Source organism: Lupinus angustifolius, chromosome LG20 (assembly GCF_001865875.1).
Source record: "Lupinus angustifolius cultivar Tanjil chromosome LG20, LupAngTanjil_v1.0, whole genome shotgun sequence".
In the NCBI taxonomy this organism is placed as follows: Eukaryota; Viridiplantae; Streptophyta; class Magnoliopsida; order Fabales; family Fabaceae; genus Lupinus; species Lupinus angustifolius.
In genome coordinates this window covers 20,477,596-20,499,702 of record NC_032028.1, presented here as the reverse complement: position 1 = coordinate 20,499,702, position 22,107 = coordinate 20,477,596, and the positions used below count along the sequence as shown (strand labels likewise).

The 22,107-nt window shown below is 30.5% G+C and overlaps 3 protein-coding genes across 7 annotated transcripts; 2 read left to right on the top strand and 1 right to left on the bottom strand.

Annotated features, from left to right (window-relative positions):
- On the bottom strand, window positions 1–5,474 carry LOC109336488 (caffeoylshikimate esterase-like). Of its 4 annotated transcripts, none has more exons than XM_019573107.1 (9): window positions 5,375–5,474; window positions 4,929–5,144; window positions 3,019–3,048; window positions 2,729–2,855; window positions 2,487–2,633; window positions 1,813–1,943; window positions 1,595–1,732; window positions 1,265–1,363; window positions 1–256 (listed from the first exon to the last, which is right to left on the bottom strand). In XM_019573107.1, exons 1-9 carry the CDS (start codon window positions 5,447–5,449, stop codon window positions 32–34), a joined length of 1,188 nt encoding a protein of 395 aa, XP_019428652.1. In that variant the 5' UTR covers window positions 5,450–5,474; the 3' UTR covers window positions 1–31. The 4 variants fall into 4 exon arrangements, with proteins under 4 accessions (XP_019428652.1, XP_019428654.1, XP_019428653.1 ...); XM_019573109.1 differs by lacking the exon at window positions 5,375–5,474 and adding an exon at window positions 5,213–5,231 and having other exon boundaries at window positions 4,929–5,137; XM_019573108.1 differs by lacking the exon at window positions 5,375–5,474 and adding an exon at window positions 5,213–5,229.
- LOC109336489 lies at window positions 8,275–10,433 on the top strand. Of its 2 annotated transcripts, none has more exons than XM_019573112.1 (4): window positions 8,275–8,421; window positions 9,488–9,749; window positions 9,834–9,979; window positions 10,076–10,433. In XM_019573112.1, the coding sequence occupies exons 2-4, from the start codon at window positions 9,507–9,509 to the stop codon at window positions 10,233–10,235; spliced, it is 549 nt and encodes a 182-aa protein (XP_019428657.1). In that variant the 5' UTR covers window positions 8,275–8,421; window positions 9,488–9,506; the 3' UTR covers window positions 10,236–10,433. The 2 variants fall into 2 exon arrangements, with proteins under 2 accessions (XP_019428657.1, XP_019428658.1); XM_019573113.1 differs by having other exon boundaries at window positions 9,485–9,749.
- On the top strand, window positions 14,090–16,283 carry LOC109334982. Its single transcript, XM_019570994.1, has 4 exons — window positions 14,090–14,205; window positions 14,832–15,025; window positions 15,112–15,175; window positions 15,620–16,283. The coding sequence occupies exons 2-4, from the start codon at window positions 14,865–14,867 to the stop codon at window positions 15,902–15,904; spliced, it is 510 nt and encodes a 169-aa protein (XP_019426539.1). The 5' UTR covers window positions 14,090–14,205; window positions 14,832–14,864; the 3' UTR covers window positions 15,905–16,283.

The window sequence follows — 22,107 nt, the reverse complement described above, 5'->3', positions numbered from 1 at the left end:
AAAAAATAATCACTATTAAGATGAAGAATAACTATGTTTCAACTTTCAAACTATGCTTATCAAGCCAAGAAATAATGTCATCAAAAACTTGAATTATTATTTCATCAGGCTCACCCTCAAGAAGAGAATGATAAGCATCTTTGTATAGCTTAAGAGTCTTGTTTGAACAATTAGCTTTTTCATACAAGGCCTTGCTCACTGATGGATCAGTCACGGTATCAGCTTCTCCATGAAGGATTAATAATGGCAGAGAGACCTGTAATCATAGCCATTACATGTGAAGATAAATAAACTTCATTACACTATTCTCAAAAGACTAAAAACAATATTATATGAATGATCTTTGACGCAACGGTAATGTATAATCTTGTGACTCGGAAATAATAGATTCAAATCTTGGAAATATTCAAGCGTGTTAGGTGTCAAGAGCTATAGTTGGTTCATGTTTGGTGAGATGAAGGATACAAAGTACTACATGCTGTGTTTTTCGAACTTAGAAGCATGCAAATATATATATATTTATAAATCAGTAGGGTGGTGTCTCAAAGCCAAAGCACAAAAAGTCCTAAAAGGATCACTATTTCTATATGTTGTTACTCCAAGACATGGCTTTTCTATGATTCTTAAACATCTTGAAATTTAAGGGTCTTCACTAGAACATTTTTTGGGTTTTAGAGCACTTTTAGTTTAGATTTGATATGATTAGTTTCAACTAATGAACTTGTTTTGGATGAAATTTGTCCTACCCCAACATCTTTCCCGGGTAAACTTCTGATATTTTTTAGTTCATCAAGGACATGTTATCATGATTTGAACCTATGTCCTTTACCCAAATTCACAACAAAGGAAAGCAAAAGAAGCTATCCTGCTACACATAAAAATTTACAAGAGGATTAGGCAGAAGAAAACATGAGAGTATAGCTTTGAGTGAAGCAAAACAGAATTTCCTGTTAAGCTTCAAGAGCTTGCTTTAGGTAAAGAAAACTATTGTTTTGTTTTTTATTGTTTAAGGCCCTTGATATCCGGAAGTCACATTAGACCTCGCTAATCTGAGTCTAGCCAGGAAATTTTATTTGTAGAGTTGTATTGAAAAGTCATCCATGCATTATTCAACCCTATCTTTACACCCTGACCAAACTAATCATGAATATGAAAACTATTCGAAAGGAGTTCAGGAATCCAAGGAGAAGGTTAGAGCATACGGGTGCACTTAGTTTAGACATTTAACAAGAAAAGGTGGATAAGTCAAAAGATTAGAACATACTTCTTCCAATCGCCGTTCTATTTCCTCAGTAGTTTTAAGCATTTCTAAAGCAGTCAGCAAGCGCGGTTTATCCTTGTATGCAATAACATTGTAGGCTGCCTGCAGAGAGATTAGAATGTTTCAAGTAATTACTTTACTCAGATTAAAAAAACATGAACAGGATTGAACAAAAACCGGAGTAATGATAGGGTAGGGGCAGAAGGAAAAATATCATAATGCACATATCTTTAGGTTTCATAAATTGATGTGTTAATACGTATAATCTTTAGATGATCTTTGAATTTAGATGACAGACAAAAATAAAATTATGTTGGATTATAGAACAAAAACCTGGTCCTTCTTCTTCGGCTCTCTGAAGGCTGCCTCTGCTAAATCCTTTTGTGGAACTAACTTATTCTTCGGAAGAACGCTAGCCATACCAATGAGGATCTTAGTGAGCCACTTTGGTGGAACCATGTCGTCTGCAATCTACAGAGGTTTTAGTCAAAAGGAGATCACAGCAAAGGCAAACAAAACTCCTAGATATGATTATGTTCAAGGAAGATTACTTTACACATAGGTGCAACCAGAATGGCACCATCCCACGCCTTTGGTTGTTTCAGGTGCATCTTTAACACAACAGCTCCACCCATAGACTGTCCAAATAGGAAGCTGGGAAGAGAATGGAATTCTGGGTTTTCTGCAATGAAAAGTCCAAACATTTTGCATGAATATAGTAGTACAATACTCTCTTTGTATTGAGTTTTTTGACTTGTTTCTAATGTATAATGAAAATAAATGTAATGCAAAATGAAAAATATCCTGCATAGAATATTTGCAGAACATCTAATTGCAAGTGCAATTTAGCTGTAACCTGAGATAGAAGATATTGAAGCTTCATCCTATGAAGAAAATCGTGATCGAAAGTTTCGACCTCGTTAAATGCTTTTTCATAAAGCTTAATAAGTTGCCTTATCCAACAAGGGTGGAAATAGTTCAACCTTATGAATACCTTAAGACCCTTGCAAGACATAACTCATGCAAATAGTTTATACAACAGATGTAAAATTTCTGCATTACTAGATTCCTTGACGGAACTGTAAAACTACATAGTCCACTAGGAACAATATAGAATTTGATCCCCTCCCGGAGAAGAAACCAAGACTAACTCATCAGATTTATAATTGTCGAATTTCACGATGAATGAGAATTTCAGGACACAGGTTAATGCGAGTTTAAGTACCTCTGATTTTGGAGTAATGCTCGATGACATCGTCAACTAGCTCATCAAAACTGGGAATATAGCCATGGAGACCTTCAGAAAGACCAAAACCTGGATAATCCATAGCGAAAACACCGTATCCAGACGATGCTAGCTTTCTAGCTATTCCTGCAAATAGTTACATCATACAATTGAGTTGTAAATCCTCAAATTAACCGAGTTTAGTTACTTATAGATACAAGGTTTTAGTATCAGCTACATGCCTTCAAAGAAAAAACTGCAAGTGTCTCCATAACCGTGACAGTAAAACACTGCTGCTTTCGGCTTAGATGCCTCAGGAAGCCAACTTTTGCAGAAGATTTCTATGCCATTTGAGTTCACCTCATATGACTGTTGCATAACACATTACATCAACAACAACAAAATCAGACAACAACACGGTCGCATTGATGATGATTCATAGTATAAGTAAGCCAAACTCCATTTTTTGAGGTAACTCCTCAGAAGAAACATAGATTATATGAAATTGTTTTAGACTTTAGACTAATCTTACCTCTTTTATTTTTAGTCCATGACATGGAGTCTGCAAAACAACAAAGCATAAAGGAATTGATATTAGCATTTAAGGGAAGTGAAATTTTAATAACTTTATGTGACAAATCATAACAGGTAAAATGATCATTCATTGCACCAAAATGTCCATACCAAAAACAGGATTATAGAACTGTGAATAAGTAGATGGATTTGAAAGGTTATGGTGAAGAAAAATGTATAGATTTCATTGCTGATGAATAGTACATGTGATGCAAAAAGAGTAAGAAATAATGAGCAGGTCACATTCATAGAGTTAGACAAAAAAATAAGAGGGAAAAAACTCAATTAGTTGAACATGAAGGAGTAATAACCCCCAAAAAAACACTGAACTGTAAGTTCCATCAGATTGTAGAACACTTTTATCTTATTTAATGTCTTGATGACTAACTCTATTGAAAATAAGGCATCTGTTGCATTTTGAGTACAAAAGTGCATGAAATTTTGTGTGTAAGTGTATAAAGAAAGTTAGGCCTCTATGACCCATTATAATCTAAACCAACTAATAATCTGATGGTGAATATAAACAACAACCCCATACTTAATTTACGGGTGGAATTGGCTACATGGACTGAACATTGTTATATTACTCTAGTCTTGTTCTTTGACATAACATTAATCTATAAATATTTTCTTATAGTTTCATCAATGATTTTTCTTCTAGGAATTGCACTAACCTTCATTTGATATATTCTTTTCTATGGCTTTTATCGGTCTCCTCCTTATATGCTCAAACCACTTAACGCGTGACTCTACCATCTTTTCTGTGAGAGAAACTATTTTAACTTTCTTCCTTCTTGCATTCTTTTCTAATCATATTTTGTCTATTGTATTCATGAATTCAATGCAACATTCTCGTCTCTGCTACATGAAATTTGTTTTCTTGTTAACATTCAATCCCATATAACATTGCAGGTCTTATAGTTGTGTGGTAAAATTTACCTACATCTGTCATTTCATTCACCTCCCTTGAATCTTCTGGTTTCCATCTCCATCAATTATCATATTGCCTTGAATGACCCAATGTACTTCTATTTACCCTCCCCATAGTCCACTATGTGGGGGAGTCTTATACACTAGCCTTTTCTTAACAATTGTGCATTTAGTCAAGTGGAATGACTCTTGCTTTAGGTGTGAGAGGTTCCAAGTTTGATTCTCATAATGCCCCATAATTTACTATACATAACCCGATAACTAAACTAAAATAGAGGTGAAATTTGTATCACAATCAAAATAAAACTTTGTTGAATATCTATATATGAAACACATATTTATTCATTCTATATATAAACTCACTTTCTCAGCCTTATGGAAAAATGTTGCACCTCAACTATAACTTTTAATGACCACAACAGAGCCTCTCACACTTTCAAGTTTCAACCCTTTATTGGTTGTCTTAAATGCAACAGTGTAAAAGTTTGTCCCAGGTATAAACTACTACCACCAATCTCAATCTCAGAGTCAATGTTTTATCATGTCCCTAGTCTCAAACCTCAACTACCATGTACTTTACCAATTAATAGGCCTATCAGAAATTTATTGCAAATTTACAATATCTTAAAGACAAGACAACAGAAAAACATATAATCATCACAAAGGGAACAATATCAGACAATTAAAAAAAACAAAAAGAACAACAAACTAAGATTCATCAATTTCAAAAACAAAAAAAGACAACTAATAGGTTTAGGGGAGAGACTATTTTTCAAGATTTAGACTCTCTAATTTAACAAATAAAAAAGTCGGGTGATACAAAGATATATATATGTATAGAATTTTAACTATTACTTTTGGTTCGTTGTTGCGCCGAGTCTCACCATCGATTAAATTCAGAAACATTAAAAATAATAGATATAAAAGACATGGGTATACCTTAAATAAAATATGGTCAATCCCAAGCTGAATATCCTTAAAGGCCTCACGAGCATGTCTTCTAGCTGGAACTTCATCCATATTAGCATCCAATATCTTTTGCAATTTATGATCTACACCTTCTAGCTTCATACTTCTTGATGATAATAATCTTCTACCTTTACCTCTCTCTTCTTTTTCTTCTTCTTTTCTTGAAATCAAATGCAGCCCTGAATTCTATACAATTCCCATAAATATATAAACAAAAACTTAGATTTAGATTTAAAGGACACAGATTACGTCACCAATCAAATCAAAAGTGACTCTGACTGCCACAAACAAAGGAAAAAAAGGATATATATTCCTAAAAAGGAAAAAGAAAAAGAAAATAAATGTTATTGGAATAGGATATTGAAAGATGCTTTAAAACAAATTATTAAAAAAGTATTATAAGTTATTCAATGTACCAGCAATAAGGCATTAAAGGGGTGATAGTGGCTATAAAGCTTTATGTGTGAGAGAGCTTTGTGGATTTTAATCATTATTTTGGTGAGTTAATCTTTACTTTATTAATAAATATATATATATTGTTTTTTTGTTAGGATCCGGAAAATAAGGCTAATCTAACTCAAATATATAAAAGTAAAACGTGTAGAAGTAATAGATTTGAAGAAAAAGGTAGTATTTAAAAAAACATGTTATGGGTTTGTTTTGTTTAATGATAATGTTGAATACGAAGAGTTGTAAAGAATCTTTGAAGTGTTAAGGTTGCACAGAGAGAGAGACGTGTGGAGGAGAAAGTGGAGTAAGGATATAGAGGATTGGTGGACATGTTAGAAAGAAGAAAAAAATCTCATATCGCATAAAATTTAGATATTCATGTTCTCAAATCAATCATACTTCATTAACTAATTTAAAAAAGTTATTTTTTTTAATTAAGTGATATCTGTGGGTACATGCTAAAATACCCACAACGGCAATGGGTACACGTAAAAATAGTTTATGGGTGGGAGCGGGTATCATGATATCCGCTCTGCAGACACCCACATATTTATAAATTTATTTTTTAATTAAATTTTATATATATATTACATTTTTATTGTTATTTTATAATTATATATTATCCATTTTGTATTATGTTATAATGATTTTAGTGATTGAAACATATGATAAATTTATCATTTATATAAATTTTATTATTTATGTAGCAATTATTTTATATGTATTAATTGTAATAAGATATATAAATATATATTGAAACTTAAAAACTCATAGAATACCCGCAAATACACGCTACCATGCAAGTACCGTAAATAGTATGGATATAAATACAGGAAAGCACTATTCATGTTCGTTCCGTCCTATTGCCATCTCTAATTAAGACACAAAAATATGATAGAGGATCTTCATTATTCTGAGAAGGATAGACAAAATTTGGTAGTTGATTAACAGGTTGTTGCTCATTCTAACACAATTTATTTCCCTCTAATATGAGTAGTGGGTAGCATTTTTATATGAATTTAAAATTTATGTACGGATAGTGTGAAATTTTTTATATTATCAATACATCATTCATAATTGATTTACATTTTTTTTTTAGAATCGTGACTAATGATATACAATTTGCCTTAGGTGAGACTATATAATAACTATATTTACATAATGAGCCACTATTCCCATAAAATATTTTAGTGGGAGAATTGATGAGGTCAAATCTGACTATATAATGATATACACATTTGCTAAAAGAACGAAATAAGTATGATAGGTTACAATTTGCCTTAGGTGAGACTATATAATAACTATACACATTTGCTAATAATTATTGGTGAGCTAAGCTAGATAGCAATTTGTTCGGATTATTTTTGTTATTACCAAATGTATCTTATTACCATTTAGATAAGAAATTATTTTTTTTTCCAGATTATGTGGCTACGTCTCCCAACTAATTCATACTTGGACCTTGTATACACTTCTCATCACATTATATATATGAGAGTGCTAGTATGCTTGAAGTCATCATATCTTAACTGTAATGAAGGGGTTCCCAAAGGCAAACCTAGTGAGTAGTCACTTGAGCAAAGTCATGACATTAGAGAGGATGGTTTGATAGCATCAAGCTCCTTTTTAAGGAAAAAGGTAATGTTGGTGTCATTAAAAATGTTATTTTGACAACTAAATGTGATAATTTTAAGTCCTTTTTTTAGATAATCTTTTATACAAATGAATATTAAAAAATAGAAATAATTTAATTTATTGTAAAAACTTGTTAAATTTAGGTCATTAAAATAACATCATTTAAAGATAAGCTATTAAATAAATAAAAAATAAACAAGTTGATTTAGCTATTCATAGTGTGTTCGTGGAAGTGAAGCTTGATGAAAAGAAATATGGTTATCTAAACTAATCTATAAAGTTTAACTTGAAAATTAGTCCCAACATCAGTGGGATCATATCTTTTATTCTAAATAGTATAATATTTTATGTGTCATTTTCACTAATTGGTCAGAAAATATTTTATTATTAAATTTTAAACTTAAATATATATTCTTCAACCAATTAATATCGATATAGTAAAATAATTACATTAGTCGTGAGTTAAACTTGACCTAAATTGGCCATATCAACCGATTTTTATTTAAATGTATCAACTATACCAACCAATTTTAATTTAAACCGTATCGATCAAACAATCAATTTCATTTAAATATTCTTTTTACGAAAATGACTTAATTTTTATCAAAATGTCACATGGAAGCAAACACACATTACTACTACCTTTGTTTATAATTATGAAACATAGTCACACATATTATTTTAACAAATTGCGTAAATAAAATTATTTGTCATATTCTTTATTAGTTTTCCAATAATATAATATATATAAATATTTAATTTCAACGATATATAATTTAAGTACTGAGTCACTTGAATTATTATACCACTGTATTAATGAGTGAGTTTAAATCATATGTAGTATTTGACTACTAGGATAGAAATGCTAACATCTATACTATATATCTATATTATATATAAAGGCAAAACATAGTGTATTTAATTTCCATTTCCTATTTTGCCCTTCACATTATTTAATTTTTTCAAAAAAATCATATAATCATAAATAAACATCACCAACATATTAATTAACTATATTTTTCACATTAAATTGAACATTATCATAAATACATAAAAATTATAACAAATACATTCTAATTTTAAAAATAAAGTATATAAAAATTGAATACATCATACTATGTAATATTAATCAGCAGACACTTCTAGACACTGGTGTAATATAATGAGCAAATGGTGAAGGGTATTATCCAACCAAATTTGTATTCTTTTGTATTTTTTATAATTGCCCCTAATATATTGCATCTCCCTTTTTCACAAAACGTAAACAGTGAACCCAAAAGAAGCAAAACGACAGCGTATTGCGCAGTCTCATTGCTAACTCAACCTCTTCAACCACACCACACTCATTTCGCATCAGAAAAACTCGTCACCCAGTGCAGTACGTTCACTACTCTCTAATTTCGTTCTCTATTTTCTTTTAATGTTCTTATTTTATGGCTACAAATTGCTTTTTGATTGTTAGGGTTATTGGTTTTGATGCAATGTTTTTAATCTAGCTACTTAATTTCCAATCATTATAATTGTTATTGTTTTAATTCTCATGTTTCACCGAGAAAATAGTATTGATGACAAATCACCATGGTTGAAAGAAAGTGCAGTTGATATATATGAGGGAAATGAAACCTAAAACAAAAAAGGAGTTTTAAAAAGAGTGAAGTCTCAATTTAGTCCTGATCTTCTCTGTCTAATGAATCGAGAGTCCGTTTTGAAATCGTTCGCCCTGCACCCGAGTATATGCTTCAACATGAATCACACATGGATAGATTGATACAATAGAAAACTCTGCTAACCTACTAACTTATTTTCGTACATTACATAGTCCGTTTTAGGGATTGACCTAAATTTTTTGCTTAATTAAATGTAGTCTGTCCCTTAAACAAATACTACAGCAACAACCAAGCTTTTATCCAAGTAGATGAGGTCGGCTATATGGATCGAACAATGCCTTTATTCCTAAAACAAATGAAGTTTCAAAATAGTCCTTGAAAATTTTGTCTATGGACAATTTGGTCCTGAAAAGCAGTTGTCATAGTCCCTAAAGTTTTATTCTATGAGACAAGTTGGTTTCTACAAATCCTGACAACACCAATTTAGTCCAATTAACTTATCTCACTGAGAAAATTTTGAGACACCAAATTGTCTCATAAAAAATATATTTTTAAGACTATTTGAAGACTCTTTTTCAGGGACAAGACTGTCCTATGGAGGACATCTTCAAGGACTATTTGGTTGCTTTAGTTTTTCATTAACCAAGTTAGTGGGGTTTATGGAGGGTAGATAACTAGATATACACAACCTTACCCTTGTAAGCGAAGTTTCTATTTCCATGATTTGAATCCATTACTTTCAGGCCACGGGGAAAACAATCTTATCATTGCGCCGAAGCTTGTAGAACTAGTCAATACTCATACTCAGGTCCTATTTTACTGATTTTACTGTAACAGGGGAGCTTAAGACCATAATATGACAAAAGAAAGCAAGGAGAGTTTACCAGCTATAGACACTGATCTAACTGTTAAGGAAGATGATGAAAGTCTTAATGGTAAAGCTGATACAGTTATAGAGGATGACGAAAGCCTCGATGATGATACTACTACATCTATAAGTTTGGCTGAGTATTTGGAGAATATGTTCTTTTGGGACCTACTCAAAACTATAGAGGAGGAGAAAGTTAGTGTTTTAGTAAGTCAGAGACGAGAAATGGAGGCAAGTATAATTTTTAACATTGCGTTTATTTAATTCTCACAATTTTTTATTAATTTGTTTGCACTCTTTTCATTCTCTCTTCAGATATCTATACATACTTATGTTGATGCCATCAACTTTGCTTATTCTATGGAAAGTAATGCTACCATCATGCAAAATGAAAATTCACGTGCTGAATTGGATAGTTTTAAGGAAGGAATAGATCAACTATCCAAGACATTTAAAAGGAAGTAAGAACTTGTCATAAATTTACTATTGCAATTTTTTCGTTGGCCTTATTTTATTTACTTTTTAGTCATTAATCTTTGTTATTGCCTCTTTTCTAGGAAGTCACTGGAGAATAAGCATGAAGCTCTTTGTGGTGTCATCAAGGATATCATTTCAAGACAAGCACAAATTGAGCTCTTATTGAAGGAGCTAAAAGTGGAAGTGGCAGTTAAAGACCTTGAAGATTTTGAAAAGGAGGAGATAAAGGAACACAATTAAGGCAAGAAAATGGACTAAAATTGAGCTCTTAACTCTATGGTTGTGAACACTAAGTCACTAACCAAATCAAATGCAGCAATTGTTTTTTTACTATTATTATTTATGTCTGACTCTGCTACCAAATTTGGTTTTCTTTTGCCATGATTGATGTCTGCTACTAAGTTGAAATTCTACTGTTTGCTGTTGTTTTTATCTTTTTTTGGTACTACCAAGGGTATCCCCTCACCTTATGGGTAAAGAACTAATCCCTTTTGGGATACGTGGCTGCCCCTTCCAACAATTTTCGATCATGGGAATCGAACCATTGACCTTTTGGTCTTTTTGTATATCTAGTGAGGCCTTACATCACTAGACCAACACCCTTTTTGGTGTTTTTTTTTTAATCTTTTTGAATCTAAATGTAATGAAAATTTTATATTGCTCCCATATATTACTTTATCCCAAAGTAATTTAGCTTGCACCCATTTCTTCATAATTTAGCTTGCACCCATTTCTTCTGTGTATAAGTTTGGAACTAATCTGGTTATTGTATAGTAATTTTTATGTCAATGTTTAGTATGGCAACTGAATTAGCTCACATTTGCATTGAAGAAACACAAAATTGTACCATTTTCTAACGTGTTCAAGACAAAAATTATAGTTTGTGACTGAACAGCAGAACCTAACTTGATCAAGAAAAGAAAATCTTAAACCATGTATTGAAGCCATTTTTGCTTTGTGGGCTTGGATGCAATTCACAATTGCATATGCTTGTGCGGTGATAAATGGAGTAGGGTGAATTAGTGATTGGGAGAGAAGGGATTTAGTGAGGGCGTTGTGTTGTTGAAGAATGGGTGTAGTGAGTTGGAAGAGTTAAAGGATGATATTTTAGTTGAATGAGTGGGTTGGTGGGGTTTTTTTTGGTACTAGGATATTTCCTCACCTTTTGGTAAGTATCTCAATTCACTTTCCATTTTGAGATGTATGAGTGTCCCTCCCAACAAGTGTCGCTCTCAGGAATCGAATCATTAACTTTTTGGTTATCTCGAGAATCTAGCAGTGCCATTCACCACTAGACCAAAGCATTATAAGTGATTGGTGGGGGTGTGTTTAGATAAGAATGGAGAGAGAAAAATTCTCCTCACCAATTATCTCCTTAGAAGATGGTTGAAAGAGAAAAGCTTTATGAATTATATAGAACATGTTATATTTATATTTGAAGACAGAGTGTATTTATGTTTTTTGTACTATTATTCATGACTAAGTTTTATTAGAATTAAATTTTTAATATGTTGTCAAAATTTTATTAATTATTTCTACATACATACGTCTTCACACAAGTTTTTCTTCGATTGAAAATTAAATATATAATTTTGTATTTCATATATACATTTCCCCCAATAAATCTATCATTTTTTGTTCCTTATTGATAGTCATAGGGGTTGTAACGAAAAAGGGGTGATTACATATTATGTTACCAAAACCCTTCATTATTATACTTCAAAAAACATATAATAATTTTAGGGGAAGGAAAACGTAATTTCATCTAGGGAAATATTATGTTTAACATATCACCAATGTTAGACTTGAATTTTATATTAATTTGCTTCTTTTGTAATTCTTAATTCCCTTAGGCTAGTCATCAGCAAGTCTCATAATTCTAATGGTTTTGCTAACTATTTCCTTTTAAATAAGGATTAAATTCAATAAATATGATTTTAAAAATATACCTTTAATAGAGAAAAATGTTGACTTTTTTTAGGGTTTACTATCTATAAAATTTCTCATGTTATGATCTTCAACTAGTTTATAAAATTGCTTATAATCATTTAACAACTTGGACCCATCACTTTGTCATTTGAATTCCCACTCCACATCACTATCATTTCCCTTTCCAACCCCAAACATGGAAGAAAACAAGATACTTGTCATGGGGTTGAATTGTCAATGATGGTGGCACATGAGAATGACAATAATGTTAAGATTGATTTGTTACATTTTTTTATGTGAAATGTTTTATTGAGTGAAACATGGAATGAGGGAGGAAGTTGGAACATGAATGAGTGGAATGTTTGATTATATCTAGTTAATCTAAATCAAAGAATTTCTAAATTTTGAAGGGAAAAAAACATGAATTATGAACTAGATACCCATATAGACCAAGATGGCCTCCACTAACTCATATCCCTTTGACTTTCAAAATGTTACTTTTGTTCATGGGTGTCTTTTAAGAAAGAAAAAGAAAACTTCTATGAGTAGAAAAATATATTTGATAGATTCATTCATTTCTTAAGTATGATGCATTCGATTCTTGTCACACGTATAAAAAACTTAATTAAAAATATTTATTTATGATTGTTTGAAGGGAAGAAGTGTGGAAACTCATGTATTTTCATCAATGATAGAGTTTCATTTGCCATATCTTTTTATGTAGCTTAAGTTGTTTTCATTATGTATAGTTAAACACCCATTATTGTGGTTAAGTTAAATTTTATCCAACTAGCTCATATTTTATCTTGGATTACCTAATATAAGTTTGCTTATCTTATTTTTAGCTTTTAATTTCCCTACTTAATGTACCTAATTAAGCTTAGGTTATAGTGGCAATCGTGAAAAGGGGAGTAGAAGGTAAAGACAACAAAGCAAAGTTATAATCTTAACAATACAGATTTCATTTATGTTGAAAATTGTGAAAAAATATAATTAATATAGTTGCAATCACAACGTTATTGCGGAGATTCCAAAACTATAGTATTGTGATTGTAATTGTAGGATATAACTTAAAATAAGAGCAATCATATGCAGGAAGGGGTGAAAAAGATTCAAGATCCAATCAAATATCTATGATTAACCTCTTTTCTTTATTTTTTTTCTTTTAGAATTCAAATAAGTTAGAAAATAGAAAGAAGAATGGTAGATTCAACCTGAGTAAAACTAGTAATTTGGTGAAAGCCTAAATAGAATTGAATTAATAATTATATAATAGAGGATATGGAATTATTATTTCAATTCCATTTCTATTAATAAGAGAGTTGGTGTGAGAAAACATTGAGACGAAGAAATTTGGGGATGACTTTTTTACTTTTTACACAAACATAATTTTTTTTTGCTAACGTAGTATTTTTCAATTAAAATAAAAATAGTTAACTCTCTACTTTACTATTTTACAATTAAAAGTAGTTAACTCTCTACTTTACTATTTTTCAACTAAAAGTAGTTAACTCTAAAATAAACATTGAGTACCATAATTAACAAACAATTACATTTGGTAACTTTTGCATTCTGTTTTAAGGATAAAGATATATAAATTAAGAGAATAATGTATAAAAATATGACATGTATGCTATTTTGTTTATTTTTTTAAATAGTTTTATTGAAAATGATGAAACATGACACATGTCATGATTTTACTGGCAGGAGGAGATAACTTATCTCCTTATACAAGGAGATACTTCATTCCCATAAATTAATTACATCATTCATTATTTGAAGGGTTAATGATAATTAAACATAAATAATAGATAATATATCAACAATTCATAAAACCTTTACATTGTTTATACATTCATTTTTTCTTTAGCTAAAATTGTAATATTTATATAGGTCAATGGTAAGACTTACTCATTTAATTTATTTATTTGAAATCAAACCCTAAACTTATATTTACAAAATTGATTATCTATTAATTAATAATAAGTGTAAAATTTATGTATTGATTATACAAAGATATATATAAAGTTAATGTGTTATTCATTACTCATTTGTATATATATATTTGTGATGATAAATTTTGAATAATAAATGATGCAGCATCAATGTAAAGATTTCTTACACAATAGGTAAGAAATAAATGAAAATGCAAGTAGTAAAAACGACGTCGTATGAGGTTACTTTACTATAAATCGAAAATTCAGCTTTCAGTGTTTCCTTCCTCTTCTTCCTCGTTGCTGCAAATTCCTTTGATTTCTTCTTTCACAGGATTCCCTCAAAGGTTTCTTTCTCCAACATGTTTATGTTTTTTTTCTTAATTTTTTTGTTTTTAGTTCCAGATCTGACCCATTTTCTAACAACATAGTTTCTTCAAATGACAAACATAGCATGTTTTCTTAGACAGATCTGGTCAAATGTTTGATCTTCATTCCTTTGTCGTTTGTTTTCCTAAAAGTTTGGTTTTTTCCAGTAATTGAATAGTATAATGAAAACCCTTTTTAGATGGGTAACTTAAATTATTAAATGTTGAATTTTTTGCTGAATTTATTGACCCAGAATAAAGTTTGGATATTTTTGAAGGTTTGAGATCAGATCTGCTGTTGATTTATGCATATGACTATTCCTTATCTTTAGGTTCTGGAAAATTGGAAATAGTGAAATGTGTTTAGGAAATTATGTAACTAATTTAACCTTTTTTCTGTTAAATTTTTATTTTTTATTCATTGGATTGATTAAGATAAATGTAAATGATAGCAAATTTAAACTTGGGGTGTCATTTTTTTAATAATATGCTCAGAATCTCATTGTAAATAATTAGGATTTCTGTAAGTAAATCAAAGCACTATCTTTTTGTTTATATTTTAACATTTTGTAAGTTTATATGTTTGTTATGTTTTATGTGTTTAGGCGTTCTACTGTGGAATAAAACCAATTTTGAAGATGAACTGTTACAGTTTTCAGCAGAACGCCTTCGCAGCCTGTGAAGAGATGAGAGGCTCTGTTAACCTTGCAGATCAGAGGGAGACAGTCATTTGCCCTAAGCCACGCCGAGTCGGGGTTTTATCTAACATGGCTATTAGGCCCTTAAGATGGCATTTGAAGTAAATCTTAGAACCCGTTGCTGCCATTTAAGTTTTTATGACATTTTCGTGTTTTAAATCTTTTCATGTGTTTCGATTTCTTGTAGTCAACAAGCTGAGGGATCTGATTCAAAAGCCGGGGCAGATCTACTTGACATTATTTTCAAGAAGGTGAGTTATGACTTCATTACAAGTGATCTTAGATTATATTAAACCTAGTAGGTATATTAAGAATTTTCAAGTGGAATAATTTTATTACTGCATTACTAGTTCATGATTTCATTACTAGACATTACTAATAATATGATAAATGCTTTCTTTGGGGTCACAAGTTTTGATATATATCTCAACTTATAGTATTTTTCGACTGAAAGTGATGTAGTCTAACCATAAATTTAGAATTCATTTCTAGACATTACTATCATACCATGTATGAATTTTCAATATGATAAATGCCTCTTTTCTTTGGGAAGAAAGCTTTGATATATCTCATTTTCTTAATTTTTGTTTTGGCTGAATGCAATGTAGTAGTCTTTCCGTAAATTTCGATTTTGATTTTATGAATGTTCTTTGATTCTTGATTTTAGTTTATTAATTGAACCTTGAATTCAACAGGAGAGTCATGGAGATGAAATTGCAAATCAGGTAGCTTCATCTCCTCCATATTTTTGCGGATCTCCTCCTGTCCGGGCCGCTAATCCAATAATCCAGGATGCTCGATTTGGAGATGAAAATCATTCTCCTATATCACCATCCGGTTTACCCTCTCCGGCTTCAGCATCTCGTAAAGGTGGATGTGTTAGGATGAATTTTGGCCTTAAACCAGCTGCAGTTAGAGTAGAAGGATTTGATTGCCTCAACAGGGATCGCCAGAATTCCGGCATCACTGCTGTTGCTTAAACATCATTCAGAGAAGTGTACATAAAGGAGCTTAAGTTAAGTGTCACTGCTTATATAAATGATTTAACCAGAAATAATATATTTTGAGTAGTTTGAGGAAAATGCAGTAACCTTGTGTTCTTGAGAAAGTTTGGTATGTGTAAAGAGCCATGTTCTTTTGTAATATATAAGGCATTTAGATCTAAGTTCTTCTAAATTTATTTTTGTGATCACCACTAGAATGTTCTGTATAGAGAATTGGTGATTTTGCTTATCTTCCTTGTAAATATATTTAGCTAAATATGACACATTATGTCTATTTAATTAAGTAAACCAGTATTTCCAAACAGGAATGCTATTTGTAATATTTGTATGTTCATATTGAATTTTTTGTTATCAATTTTTATGTTTTTTTTGTACTACTAAGAGTATTCTCTCACCCTTTTAAGTAAGGAACTAATCTTCTTGGAGTTGCGTGACTGCTTTCCTAACAAATGTCACTCTCTCAGGAATCGAACTATTGATCTTTTGGTTTTTCTGGGTGTTATCTGAGATGGAATATGTTTTTTTTTTTTTTTTTTTACATTGTAAATGGAATTAGGTTCTGTGACATGTTTTCATGGGATGCCACGTTAGTGTTTTCGTTATATCATTAATGTATGGACCAAAAAATTTATATCATTAATATTTTCTTTAATGATGTGACTATTCAAGCTTAACTTTTATGTTTTAATATCTTATCACACATGACTTTTAGTTATCATATGAATCAAATACTAATAAAAAAAGAAAAAAAAAATATTCAAATACTTTGAATATACTGATAGTGTAAGAAGAAAACAAATTAATAGTCAAACACAAGATAATTATCTACTTTTTTTAATAGTCACACTATTACTATAACAGAAAATATTATTCATACCACAAATCAAGGGATTGATTGATATATCAACCAAATTTATGTAATGAGTTGCAATTTTCCACGATTGATGCAAGTTTTGTCTAGGGGTGGCAATGTGGGCCGGCCCAGCCCAGCCCGCCTTTGGCCCGCCAAAATAAGGGCTGGCCCGGCCCGTATTTTTAAAATGGCTCAAAATGCCAGCCCGATCCATATTTTGCAGGGCTGACGGGCTGGCCTGTTTCCCGCTCCAAAATTTACATAATTAAAACTTTTAGACAAAAAATAATCAACAAACTTGATAAATGTCTTTTAAAACAAAAAATCACAAATATAAGTCTACAATATTACAATAACAACATAATATCTTAGCTTAAAACTTGTAAATTCTAAAGAAGAAACCATACACTTTAGTTTTTTTATTTTTTAACAATGGCCTGTCGGGCTAGCCCGGCCCGGCCCGGCCCTTCTAAAAACGGGCTACTAAAACGGGCTGAATATGAGTTTTTGGGCTAAAATCCTCAGTCCGGCCCGCTAAAAATAGCTATCCGAACGGCTGGCCCATCGGGCCAAGCCCATATTGCCACCCCTAGTTTTGTCAAGGTTGGTTTCTGATTTAGTTTCATCAAATCTCTAAGTTCACTAACAGACAGTGGTTCAAGTGGTACATGTTTGATTCTACAAGTTCAATCTTAATAGTTATTGTCATTATTGGACAACACAAGCTTGTACGTTTTTTGGTAGTTTTTTTAATAAATCAGTGAATTAATAGAACCGTTTGATAGATAAAAGCATAATACTAACTTTTAAAAATGTTTCTAAATTACATATTTTGTGACTGAATAAATAATGAGAAATGCATTAAATTATTTTCTTAATGATTATTTGATTTATTAGACTAAACATTAACATTATGCTCCATTAGTTCTGTTGACTTTTCAAAATCTTTCTTATCTCATATACTTAAATCGAAATTATTTTTTAACATTTCTGTTAATTTGTCACATGTCCCCTTTTAAAATTGTTTAATTATGATTATAATCATAACAATAATTTCAATCAATCCAATATTATATTACCAATTTCACTTATTTTTCTTTCAAATTTGTTACTTTCCTATTTTGTTAGAATTGAATAGTAATAAAAAATTCTCCAATTAATTTGGTAATCATTCATTTGATAATAACCAAGGGTTGATTGACAAAAATATTCACACTTATAGATACTCAACCAATACCTACAATAATGTCTTATTAATGAGTGAAAATGAATATCATAATAATTATCATGGTGCCCACATATTTAATTTTTTTAATTAAATATTTTATACGTATTATATTTTTTAACTTATACCCACAAAATTATTTGTGGATTAAAAATTCATTAGCCCCATGAGTACCCATAAGTAGGTAAGAGTGTGGACACTGATAACCATTTTTGATGTCTGTACTGCCTCATTAGTTGGTTTGGTACATAAAGTGAGACATGAATGGGAACATGTGATCCTCATTCCCTACTGGTGAAAGGTTTTGGTATTACAAATTCAAAAAAATCTTAATACTAGTAACACTTGTTATGAAGAACTTATACACACCTAAAAAAATGATATATCCTTAAGAATAATGTAAGGGAAATACATTTGATTAAACACAAAAAATCATTTATCTAAGTATATGTATTATTAGATTTTTATCATATCTTCACCCTTATTATCACATATTCCTCCTCTTCCTTTTAACATTTACACCTACTCTTCTCTCTTATTTTACCCATTAAACTTAAACCCAATTCAAAATCTCCAAGAACCCTTCCAGATCACAATCTCCTCCACATGCAGTTATGCTATCAAAATAACAGTTTATATGGTTTCGATATCTAATTGTTTTTTACATTATAATTATTACAAGGCTTTTATTTATGATAAAGTGGGGTTGCTATAATTTGGCTCGAGTATATGAGACAATTACATAAATATAAATGAGACTTAATTTTGACATGACAGTAAGGTTGTTTGTTACTTTATAATCTCTAGTTTTAAATGAGAATCAAATAAAAATGAGGCCTTGTAAATATTTGTAGTAATAAAAGATATACAAATATATGTGTATAGACATATGTCTCATGTATTATGGGTTAACTTTATAACTTGGGCCTAATAACAAGGATAGAACCTAGTATATATTGGCCTCAACCATATTGGTGTGACCATAATGTCTCATGTATTATGGGTTAACTTTATAACTTCATTACCAAATGAGTATATATACATGGTTCACTATTTTCTAATTATTACAAGATTTTTTTTAATATGATCATAGCATCTCATATGGTGAATTTAATATGCAGTGTTAATGGAAAAATATGATAACAATGGTTAATATAATAATACCCTTTGCCCATTTTCTACAATAATGTTCATGGAGGTAAAGGTAAAAGTGAAATTTGTACCCTTTCTAGTGAGGATGGGATCTACTGTCCCCAACCATGTCACCAACCACGTCTCTGACCAATCATAATGAAACAAAACTGATAAAATTATGAATATTTAATTTTTTTTAATTGACGTTACATAATATAATTGATCTGAGACAGAATTTGGAATAACAGATCGACACTCTTATCTTATCCCTTATGGTGGGTATAGCTGAAAATGTGCTTCCTTATTTACCATTTAAAGGGCCATTCCCTTTTGTATTAACTCAAATTTTCTGTAGCATACTTGTTAGATTTGTTTCAATGTCACACTAGCAATGTAAGATAAAGAAAATGTGTAACTAGGAGAAGGGCCAATTACAGAAAATGTTTACTAGATATTATTTCCTTTGTATTTTTTCAAAGAATTTTAGTGTAGTCTTTCATGCAGGGATGCATATTTATGTTTCTACTAAACTACAGCTTTGTATTTTTCTAAGCATTATTCTCATTCATCTTCTTCAAAAGCTATTACTTTGTTTCAGCATGCTAACATGTAAAAAAGTAGTCAAATAGAGCTTCAAAATATATATGGTATGCACGGTAGCACTTTTAACTCATCCCATGAGAGTTCAGTACTGGAAATTAAAAATACTTGGGGGTGGGAATGAGGAAATGGCTACCATACCCGGGTTGAATCAGATACAATTTGAAGGGTTTTGTAGGTTCATTGATCGGAGCTTAACAGAGGAACTTTATAAGTTTCCAAAAATTGCAGATACAGATCAAGAAATTGAATTTCAATTATTTGTGGAAACATATCAATTGGTAGAACCCTTGGTAAAAGAAAAAGATGCCCTATATGAATCACTTACATATTCCTCTGAGTTATATGTATCCGCCGGATTAATTTTAAAAAGCAGTAGGGATATCCAAGAGCAAACGGTTTTGCTTGGCAATATTCCCTATGGGGAGAAAATTCTTTTAAAAAAATTATTTATTATTTATTGAAAAATAATATGAAATCTTGGTCATTAAAGGTTTTTTTTGTTACGTGTCACCATCTTTATTCTTAAATACTAAAGAGAAAAACAAACTTGTGTGAAAACGTATGTATGTAAAAACAACTAATAAATCTTGACAACATATTAAGTCCATTTTTTGTTAAAATTTAGTCATAAATGATACCACTAAAAATCATAAATATATCTATCTATAAATATGACATGTTATATATGTCTCTATACAAGTTTTTCTCGGCCTATGCAAACCGAATAGTGCATAATACTATGCTTATATGAGCAAGATGAGGGTCTCCATAGATTCCTTAATTATGTCAAACATAACACTACATGTCTTTCTTTTGCTCCCTTCCTTCTTCACATTAAAGAATGTAAATAATATCTTCCACTTAAGAACAAACAGTCCAATAGAGAAGACATCTCAACAATGTGAAGTTTTTTTTATGCAAACTCGATAATTATTTAATATATGTGTTGCAAACTCGATAACTATAACCCACTAACTCTCACGATGTGAAGTTTTTGTGTGGGGAAAATAGGAAACTGTTTTTCCCCATATATGAACAAGTGTGAAAGACCGAAAAAATATAGTATTGATGTACATATTAATTATGCAAATAATGGAACTCTTATCATGCAAAATGTTTTTATACACTTTCAACTATAACAAAAAGTTATGATATATAGGTGATGTGTCTTGTGGTTTATACCTGCTTCACACTTTTGCCAAAGAGTTGAACTTAGTCGAAACACTTAATAAGAACATGTTTGGCTCCAAACATGATTAAGTTTGAAATGAGATACGTTTCCAATTCAAGTTCAATTCGACTGAAATTCATGAACTATTCGATTTGATTTGTTAGTTCGAATTGATTTGGTTCGTCAAGAGTTCTCGAACTTTGTAGTTCAACTCGTTAGTTTGATTGATTCAGTTCGTCAACTCGAATGTTGATTATATTTAATTTATATAATATTCATATATATATATATATATATATATACACACATCTATATATAATTGAATCATAACATGAAATTATATTTGACTCAAGTTCGACTCATTTATTTAATTTAATGAACTTAATTTTTAGTTCAAATTTCACTCTTTTATGTAACAAACTTAATTTTGTTCTCAAATTTGACTGGTTGAATTATAAACTAAATTTATGGAGTTAAATAATGAGTTTAGTTTGGAATGCATCTTGAATTAATTAATTTCCATTACCAGTCCTATCTGCTTGTATGCTGGTATAATATATTGATGGAGAAAACATAATAACTTATATATAGTTTTGAAGACTACAATGAGACATAAAACAAGTAAACAAAATACAAGAATATAAAACAACAATAAAATGATGATCTTACTATATGAGGTGGATTATATAAATCCAACAACAATGAAGAGGGATCCACTTACTTCTAGTTATCAGTTCTTGGAGTAAGTGGATGTCTTCTCATTGTTGAGTGAATAGATTTAAATCATTAGATGTCCATAGAATTGATGACAAGAATGAATAGTAAGTTTAAAAATTTATTCTTGAAGTAAGTGGATCCACACTCAATAACAATATAATCTTTTATCCTTAACTAAGTTCATTGACAAACATTGATATCTAAATATGTTTTATACATTTTGCTTACAATTTTTTTGGTCTCCATCTTTCTCTTAAAATCGAACAAACTTTCATTGGGTCTATTCTTCTTATTGTTTCTTCCAAGTAGGAATGATAACGGGCAGATCGAGGCTAAAATTGCACTTATCCAAACTCGAAATTTAAAACTTGACCCGACTCCGAACTAAGTGAGTTAAAAACAATAATATCATCCCTAACCCTATATTAGATTTCTAGTAACTTGAATCCAACTGAAAAGCCTAAACCATTTTGTAT